The sequence below is a fragment of the Schistocerca serialis genome, chromosome 1 (genome assembly GCF_023864345.2).
Source record: "Schistocerca serialis cubense isolate TAMUIC-IGC-003099 chromosome 1, iqSchSeri2.2, whole genome shotgun sequence".
Taxonomy (NCBI): Eukaryota; Metazoa; Arthropoda; class Insecta; order Orthoptera; family Acrididae; genus Schistocerca; species Schistocerca serialis.
In genome coordinates, this window is record NC_064638.1 from 1287016258 (window position 1) to 1287026123 (window position 9866).

The 9866-nt window shown below is 51.7% G+C and overlaps 1 protein-coding gene across 1 annotated transcript; it reads right to left on the reverse strand.

Moving 5' to 3' along the window:
* Positions 1–8135: 8135 nt before the first annotated feature.
* Positions 8136–9563, reverse strand: LOC126456905 (uncharacterized). Its single transcript, XM_050092822.1, has one exon. It carries the CDS (start codon positions 9561–9563, stop codon positions 8136–8138), a length of 1428 nt encoding a protein of 475 aa, XP_049948779.1.
* Positions 9564–9866: the final 303 nt, after the last annotated feature.

The following is a 9866-nucleotide window of genomic DNA, read 5'->3' on the forward strand; positions in this document are numbered from 1 at the left end:
CGGACAGCCACAGCTTCCAATGATGTTTGAAGGGGCACAGGAGCACTATATACAGAGGTAAGGACATACATGCAGGCTCCACCTGACACACTATTGTAAGTGCTACGGTTGCAGTAATAACCCCTGTATCCACGGAGGACAGGGGTCCGCATTGCCGGGAACCAGGTTTCCTGGAGAGCAATGCATGAAGCAGGTGTCATGCATACAAGCTGACGTAGCTCAGGTAGATGGCTAAAATAACCGCCACAATTCCACTGGAGGATTGTACAAAGCGTGTCCTGTAGGGGCATTCAGGCACTGAAAAATCAAATTACTTCGCAGGGTCACAAGCTGCTACCGACTGAGTGATGGACGTCGCTACGGCCATCGTTTCTGAGGAGACGGCGAGATCCAGGTCATCAGGGGACGCAAAGATCTCGACCTCATCCTCAGAAGCTGAGCTGACAGGAAGCGTTGGTGCGGGAACCACTGGGTCCTTATCCTTCTTGGAGAGCGTCCTCTTCTCTCTTGTCTTTGGGAGGAGGGCTTTCCTGACACAGTATCAGGAACAGAGGAAGAGCGTGAAGCCCTTCGACCAGCAGCTGGTGGCTTCTTCAGCCACTGGCTAGTGTCTTGTGAGACACTGGGGAAGTCCTTTGAAGGGACTCCCCCAAGGGATCGCTTTCGAACAAGTGAGGCCGGAGGAGGCTGCTGTGTCTCCGGCTGAGCAGCTGGAGAGAGCTGTCGCTTCCCTGGCTGAGGAGCCGGAGAGGGCTGTCGCCGCTCCGGCTGAGAGGTGGGGACCGATGTCCCCGGTTGCTTGGGGCGTACTGCTCCCAAACTGGGTGTTTTGGGAGTAGTGAAAGAGAGAGTGGCCTGTCCCAGCGGTGGGGCAGACGTTACTCGATTTCTCTGTGGGCCAACGGAGAAGGGAGTCTGTGCAGGAGCTGGTGGCGGCAGTGTGACGGTAGCATAACTCCTCAACATAGGTGTGGGGTTGACTCGTTCTAGCTTCTTCTTTGCCTCTTGGTAAGTTAAACGGTCCAAGGTCTTAATTTCTTGTATCTTCCGCTCTCGTTGATAGACTGCACAGTCTGGTGAGCAGGGAGAATGATGCTCCCCACAGTTAACGCAGGTGGGAGGCGGAGCACATGGAGCATTAGGATGCGGAGGTCGTCCACAATCACGACACGTGGGGCTGGAAGTGCACCTGGAGGACAAGTGTCCGAATTTCCAGCACTGGAAGCATCGCATAGGGGGCGGGACATAGGGCTTGACATCGCACCGGTATATCATGACCTTGACTTTCTCAGGCAAGCAGTCGCCCTCAAAGGCCAGGATGAAAGCACCGGTAGTGACCCTATTATCCTTCGGCCCCCTAAAGACACGACGGACAAAGTGTACACCTCGTCATGCCAGGTTCTCACATAGCTCGTCATCAGACTGTAGCAGAAGATCTTTATGAAAAATAATCCCCTGGACCAAATTTAAGGACTAATGGGGAATGACAGTAACGGGGATGTCACCGAGCTTCTCACAGGCGAGTAATGCCTGGGACTGTGCAGATGAAGCTGCTTGTATCAGAATGGCCCCACTCCTCATTTTGGAAAGAGACGCCACTTCCCCAAACTTATCTTCGAGATTGTGCACAAAGAAAAGAGGCTTAGTCCCCAAAACCGAATCCCCATCAGTTCTGCTGCATACAAAATATTGTGGCGAATACGGCTCCTGTCTGTCTGCAGCCCTACGTTCCTCCCATGGTGTGGCTAGGGAAGGGAACGATTTCGGGTTATATGTCACAGCGTTATATTCCACCTTACCACACTTAGAGCCATTGGCGGTCGGGCGACCACCAGATTGAGATTCCACCCAGTAAAACGTAAAATTAAGTGAACAAGAACTGATATGACAGACACGAATTTCCCCCTGCGGCTTCGGGGGTTAGAATAGGCCCGCGGTATTCCTGCCTGTCGTAAGAGGCGACTACAAGGAGTCTCCAATGTTTCGGCCTTATGTGATGGTCCCCTCTCAGGTTTGACCTCCATCTTTCTAAATTATTCTGAAGAGTGAGCCAATATGGGAAGGGCGCCTTACATGGTGCACAGTATCCGTCATGCATTGAGACCTTCAGCTGGCTTTTTTGTCGTTGCAATGGTGTCCCGCTCGTTTTCCATCTCTTGGGCGAGGATACGTCCCTGGGTGCGATTACCACATTGCACTCTGCAGTGTTTCTTTTAACTGCGACGACGACGACCTTGGACAGTTTTGCACCTAAGATCCAGCACGGTAGCCAGTCCGTTGTGGTGGGGCCGCCAGGTACCCTGTTGGTTGTAGCACCCTGACAACACAGGGATCGCTGTACTGATGCCTGCACCATTAACTCCCCACGTATGCCAAGGAGTAGATGCCCATCTCCCTGGGGCATGGGGACTCCCGGCAATGGCCACCCTGCCAGGTGGCTATTGCTCCGGCTGGGTGGCGCCCGTGGGGAGGGCCCTTGGTCGGAGTAGGTGGCATCAGGGCGGATGACCCGCAATGAAGTGTGGTACATCATCTCTCGCTGATGGGCCTCCACCAGCAGTCTCTAAGCGATCGAGGTCTAACCTCAACGGCAGGAAATACGAACCACGATCATTTCCCTCTCTGGTCAGTCCATGGGAGGAACGTATGGCAAAAGAAGGCGGTGGAGAATATTCACCCCGGTTTCTTGTGTGTACGCGAGTTGATGAGGAATCGTTTATGTCAACCAAGCCCCAGTTTTTTGTGGAGCATTTAGAGGACAAGTTCGGGGAGGTGGAGGGCTTGTCCAAGATGCGCTCTGGTTCTGTGCTCATCAAAACGGCATCCTCTGCCCAGTCACGGAGGTTGCTCAATTATGACAAGTTGGGGGATGTTTCACTTAGGATCACGCCACATAAGTCTCAACATGGTCCAGGGTATTATATTCCACAGGGATCTTCTTCTGCAGTCCGACGATGAATTACGCGCCAACCTCGAACGACGAGGTGTTCACGTCGTCCGGCGCGTCCATCAGGGTCCGAGGGATAATCAGGTAGCCACCGGTGCCTTCATCTTGGCCTTTGAGGGTGATGTCTTACCCGAAAAGGTTAAGTTGATGGTTTACCGTTGTGATGTGAAACCATATATCCCTCCTCCGATGCGGTGTTTTAAATGCTGGAAGTTCGGGCACATGTCATCTCGCTGTACTTCCAGCATCACGTGTCGGGATTGTGGACGTCCTTTGCATCCTGATAGTCCATGTGCCCCGCCTCCTATCTGTGGTAACTGCAGAGAACACCATTCCCCCTGCTCGCCGGACTGTAGGATATTCCAGAAAGAAAGGAAGATAATGGAATATAAGACCCTGGACCGCCTGACCTACCCCGAGGCCAGACGGGAATACGAGCGGCTACATCCTGTGCCCATGACGTCTACCTATTCCGCTGCTGCAACACCAGTTCGATCTCAGCTCTGTCAGAATTCACCGGCCCCCTTGGTTGTGGGGGGCACTTCACTCCCTGTTGCTCCTGCTCCATCTACTTCAGGAGCAACACCACCCCAACCACCGGGGACATCTGTTCCCCTTCACAGCCGGAGAAGCGTGAGCCTTCTTCGGCATCCTCTCGACCGGAAGGGGTCCCTTGGGGCCCTCGCATTCCAGGCTTTGCCCAGTGCCAAAGCGGACACCCGCAAGTTTGTCAAACAACCACCGGTCGCTGGTCGTAGGGCGTCACGGTCGTCTTCAGTCCCTGAGACTGATCCGGTGCGGCCCTCCCAGCCAGAACAACCTAAGGCGCAGCGCGCAAAGCAGTCGAAGAAAAAGGCTCCCAAGCATCCTGAAATTGCGGTGGCACCTGTCCCATCGCACCCTTCTCCCTCTGCGTCCGAAGATGAGGTGGAGATTCTGGCGTCCGCTGAGGACATAGATCTCGCCAGTCCCTCAGACGCAATGGTTGGCTGTTGTACAGGTGGTGATTCAGTACCAGCAGGGGCCCCGGGGCGTAATCTGCCTCCCCAGGCCCTTCACGCGTTTCCCATCCATGGACAATACCATCCTCCAGTGGAACTGCAGCGGTTTCATTCACCATCTAGCTGAGCTCCGACATCTTATCAGCCTTCACCCTTCACCCTTTCTTCTGCATTGCACTTCAGAAAACTTGGTTTCCCACAATGCAAACCCCCGCCCTCCATGGCTATCGGGGTTATAAGAACCGGGCAGCTTATGAAAGGGTGTCTGGTGGCGTCTGCATATATGTCCTTAACTCTTTTCACAGCGAGTTTGTTCCTCTGCATACAGCTTTAGAGGCTGTCGCTGTTAGGGTGTGGACGCACAGGCTGTTACTGCCTGCAGTATTTACCTTCCACCGAATGGTCCTGTCGCGCAACATGTCCTGGCTGCTCTGATAGCCGAACTGCCGCCACCCTTCTTGTTGCTGGGCGATTTCAATGCCCCAACCCTCTATGGGGTTGGACAGTCTGTGATGACGGCGGTCGTGCCATGGAGCATTTGTTGGCTCAGCTCGACCTTAGCCTCTTGAACACCGGTGCTCCCACGCATTTCAGTGTGGCCCATGGCTCGTTCTCGGCCATCGATCTCTCTCTTTGCAGCCCTCGGACTTGTCCCATCCCTCCACTGGAGAGTGCATCCTGACCTGTGTGGTGGTGACCATTTTCCCATCTATTTGTCACCCTGACGTATTTCAGAACGTTTCTGTCCTTTCATACTGTTTTGTTACTTAAAGTGACACTCTGGAAACCTTCCTTGGCACTCTTTTCTTCAAACTGAGTTCCTCAATATCGTATCTTATGTTTATTACAACAGTTTTAAATCATTGTGGAAACATCTTTGTGACATCGGAAAGGTAGCATGAAAAGAGGGCTGGCAGGGGCAGCGACAAAAAAAGCACAAAATGAAGTCAGCCAGAGCTCCCAGGCTGTCACCCATCTGAGTACTAACGTCGTTGCTTATCTTCGGTGATCGGTCCAGAACAGTTGTGTTTTTTTTAAATTTATTTATTTTGTTAGTTTTTGGAATTTAGCACTGCTACAAAACAGTAGGCTCAGAGTCATTTCAAGAACATATGTGTCGATTCGTAGTGTTTCGTTACTTTCGACGAGTTCCTAGCACTCTTCCTTCGCGCATTCTTGCTCAAACTGAACTCATTACTGTAATTTCGTATCTTACGTTAAACACAGTAGTTTAAAATGCCTGTGGAAGCATCTTTGTCACACCTGAAAGTCAGTATGAAAAGTGGGCGGGCAGGTGTAGCGACGTAAAAAGGAAAAAATTAGAGATAGCCAACAGCACCTTTTTTTTTTTTAACGTAATAAACTTTTATTTACAAAATAACAAATACAGTTATGAGATTCGAAGGTACTTTCAATTTCTATTTCTGTTAGTTATCGAGTTATTTTCTTTCTTTTCTGATACGTAGCTTTGTTGCAATTGTCTGTTTCGTTACATGTTTGTACGTTTGCAGGTTTATTTACACTGTTGGACTGATTTGTAAGTGACAGGAACAACAATATTTAATTTTTTTCAGTTTTGTTTGCATTTTTGTTAATTTTATGGGATGTTGATTCAAACACTTCTAAGTCTTGGCTTTAGGTAGAGTTATTGGTCTGGTGCCATTATATGGTATGTAACAATTTGTAGAGTTGTCTTATTGGCTAAGGCTTACATCTAGGAAGCAAAGGACAATGACAAATATGTATGACTGAATATTATATATATATATAGCGAGGTGTCCACGAGATAGTGGTTGAGGGAGGGAGGGAGGGAGGGAGGGAGGGAGGGAGGGAGATAAACACATTTGAGACATAATTAAAAAAACTCTATAATTGGACAAACATATTCTAAGTAAGCTTAACATGATTAGTTAGGAACTGAATATAGATGTTTCTTTTGTTAGTCTGCTCACATAGTCATCTTCGGCGTAGCGAGTGATGTTTCGCACATTTGTATGAACGCTACCTGGTTATGCGCTGTATGTGTAGCCGTAGCACTCATCTAATAATATATACACTTTTTTCCGTTGCGGATACTGTGATTGCACTGCACAAATTTTACACCGCACTCACTTTTAGCACACCACACTTTGGGGGTGTTGGAGGGTCTGCATCGGCGACGACGGAGGCGTGGAGGACTGGGGGGGGGGGGCGGGGGGGGGGGCGTGGTGTGGCGGCGGCGGCGGCGGCGGCGGCGGCGGCGGCGGCGGCGGCGGCGGCGGAGGCGGAGGCGGTCGCGGCGTGTGGGGACGGAGGGCGTCCTTGAAGGCGGCGTCCAGCGCTATCTGTAGGTAGTTCTGGAACGTCTGCCGGTAGTTGTTTTTCCGCTTGGCTCGCTTGTGTTCCTCCCAGAGATCGGTGAGGAACTGCACTCCGTCCGTTTGTTTTTTCGCGATTATGGCGTGCGCTGTCATCGCGAACGTCCACATGGTCGCGACGCGTTTGGGTCTTGGGAAACATTTTGCAGCCGGGATCGTGATGGCTGTGGCTTCTATAGTTCGGTGGTTCGCCCTGTTCATGAGTGCCGCCATTTTCCTGCACGTCTCCCATATCGCCTGACTTGTCGGACATGTGAAGCGGTGTTCCACGGTGTCGATCTCGTTGCACGCTTCGCAGTGCGGCGACTCGCGAATGCCGATGCGCGCTAGCCGCTCGTTCGTCGGTATCTTGTTGTGTACGACTTTGTACCACGTGTCTCTATCTTCTGGAGGTATGGCTTTCTCGGAGAGATTCTTCCAGACTTGTGGCCAGTCGTGGCCTGGAAGATTCGTCTCTGTTCTGCTTCTGCCTTGCTTGTCTCTCAGTGCGCAATAGATTTTCGCTGCTGTTCTCACCTCCTTCACTGCTAGGGTGTATGTGATGTAACTACTGTCCATTATTATCTGCTTCAAGTAGCGCATCTTGTAGAGTATTCTGCTGACGTCTACCGGCGCTTCCTCGGAATCGGGCCTGTGTTCCTTCAGTAGAGACGACGTAGTACAGTCTACACTTCCGTCCTCCATTTGTAGAGCTCGATGGAGCAACAGTGCCGCGCATATTGTCGTGACATCTACCAGGCCCAGCCCCCCTTCTTCTCTAGGGAGAGTGCTGGTGGCTTGCGACACTTTGAATGTTTCCCGCCTCCACAGCAGGTAGTACACAGCGCTTGTTATAGACTTCCCTATTTCTATTGGTACGTTTATGACTTGCGCCATGTACCAAGCCTTCGCCAGGATCGTTGCGTTGATCAGCTGCGTTTTCTGATCCAACGTCAGGTTTCTGTTGGCGTGTGTCCTGACGAGTCCTCTCGTGGTGTTCAGGATGTTCCGCCAGTTCTCTGCGGCCATTTTGAGTGGGCAGGCCTGCAGCTGAACACCTAGGACTTTATATTTGTCGGTCACCTGGTACCATGGTCTGGCCTCTGTTTCCCGTTCCCTATCGGGAGCAGCACTGTTTTGTTAGGGTTGGTTTTCGCCCCAGATGCCTTTCCAAAGGATTCAGTTATTGGGAGGACACTGACAATGTCCTCCTTTCCGTCCACAAAAATGCTCAAGTCATAGGCATATGCCATACACGTTACTTTAACGTCCTGTAACTTGTAGCCGTTGATGGTGGCGGCGAGTTTCCTGAGGACTGGGTCGAGGGCTAATGTGAAGAGTGCCATTGACAGTGGGCACCCTTGCCTCACAGATTTCCCCAGTTTTATCGGCGTAGATGTCCAGCCATTTACAGTTACTCGTGACGTGGCATTTGTCAACATGTTTTCGATGACTTGAGCGAATTCGGAGCCAAAACCTAGTCTTGCCAAGGTCTTCAGCAGGTACCGGTGACCGATCCTGTCGAAGGCCTTTTGGAAGTCTACAGAGATGATCGCTGCAGTCGCTCTGTTGGATGCGGCGTGTGCTATAACGTCTCTGTACGTGCAGACGGCGTCGAAGATGTTTCTGCCTAACACTGCACATGTCGGCCACGGGCTGATGGCTTTCTTGAGGGCGAGCTTCATATTTTCCGCGACGCATTTCGCTACGAGCTTGTAGTCCGCATTTAGGAGGGTAATTGGGCGGAAGTCTGTTAACGTTTTTGGCGCCTTAGTTTTCGGTATCAGAGTGATGGTCCCTTGCAGGAACGGAGGTGGTATCTCCTTCCAGTCCAGAATTTCGTTGACAATTTCAGTTATTATTACATCTACTTTGTGGCGTAGAATTCTGACGGTAATCCGTCGCTCCTGGAGCTTTGCCATTGGCGCAGGTTTTGAGGACGGCTTTGACTTCTTCCTCTGACACTGCCTCTGTCAGCAAAGCGCGATCGGTGTCGTTCAGCCGTCTGCGCATTCCTTGTAGTATTTTTGCTGTTTCTGCGTCATCTGGTTCCTCTCCCTTGAAGAGTTCAGAGAAGTGTTCTTCTACGTGATGCATCATGTCCCTCCTAGTTGTTATTTTGCGGCCAGCTGCGTCGCTAAGCTCTCTTACAGTTCTGTTTTGTGCCCTCTCCCTCTCTGTATGCAGGTGGTGCAGTGTGGCAGGTTCGTCTTCAGTGGCGCCGTGTGTCTGGCTGCGGACGACGACGCCTTTCATCTGTTGACGCCTGATATTCAGTAGTCGCGCCTTTATTCCTCTGACTCGCGTGAGAAGCAGGTCGTCGTCTGGAGGACAGTTGAGCGCGTCCTTCAGACACTGCGTGTGAAAGTCTGCCGTGCTGTTCCTGCAGAAGGCCTTCTCCGCACTGTGCCTTATCAGCGTCTTCCTGATTTGTGGTTTCCCACATGCGACCCACCATTGAGTGGTGGTCGGATATTGTTGTCGCGTCTGTAAACTTTCTTCTAGGGTGAGCGCTATCTCCTGCTGTAGTTTGGCGTCACTTGGATGTTCCGTGTTAAGTTTCCACGCTGATCTTCCTCCTGATAATTTATTCGTTGGCAGCTGGAGCTTGCAAATGTAGGCACAGTGGTCGGAGAAGATCACAGGGCAGCCTTCCACACGTGACACAGAGGTGGCCAACTCTCTGGTCTCACAAATCCTGTCAAGCCTGCTTCTTCCGCGGTTGTGGAAGTACGTGAATTCCGTTGTGTTGGGGTATAATAGACGCCAAGAGTCACGTAGATTCAGTTTCCTTAGGAGTTCCTGCAGCTCCATGCACAGATTAGGTGCCGGGACTTGATCTTCCGGAGCAGACACGCAGTTGAAATCGCCTCCCAGCACAACATTGCTGTTGTTGCGTGGAAGGAGTGCACAAATATCTTCATTGAAGAACTGGCTTCTGGCCCTCTTCTTTTCTGTGCCTGACGGCGCATAGATGCTGACAAAGTACGTCCCAGCTATTTTGATTGCTATTCCACGGCCGTCAGTCAGGGTCTTGATGTCGTCTGTGTCGATTCCATTCGTCACCATTACAGCAGTGCCAGTTCTCGTTTCTGCGTCAATGTTCGTGAAGACGTCGAATCCCGGTACTTGTTCCAAGTCCGTGGTGACGACTTCTTGTAATATCGCTACATCGGCAGCTCGGTGCTGCAGGAACTCCGTGAGGGCGTCTATCTTCACAACCGAATTCATTTTATTGACATTGCACGTGATGACGTTATAGCCAGAGCGTTCCTGCATTTAAGCGCTATGTGGAGGCGGGGGTTGAACTTGCTGTGGGCGGTCCGGCCGTAGGACTAGGTCCTCCGGTTCGGTGGTTTGTTTTCGCGCGTTTTCGGCCGGTATGTCCGACGCTTCCCCGTCGGAGGTCTCCATCCTCTCGTCGTTTGAGCTGCTGCTGCGGCTTCGCCTCCTGTTACGCCGCCTTTTGGCTTTGGACGCCGGTTGCGGCTGCTCGTTAGACTCCTTCGGTTCGTCGCCGGACTCCTTCAAGATGCGGGCGAGTTTGGTCACCTGCTTCTCGATGGCGATCTCGCGCGCCTC

Excerpts from the sequence above, each read along its gene's own strand:
- LOC126456905 (XM_050092822.1), bottom strand. The coding sequence starts at position 9,563 with ATGCAGGAACGCTCTGGCTATAACGTCATCACGTGCAATGTCAATAAA.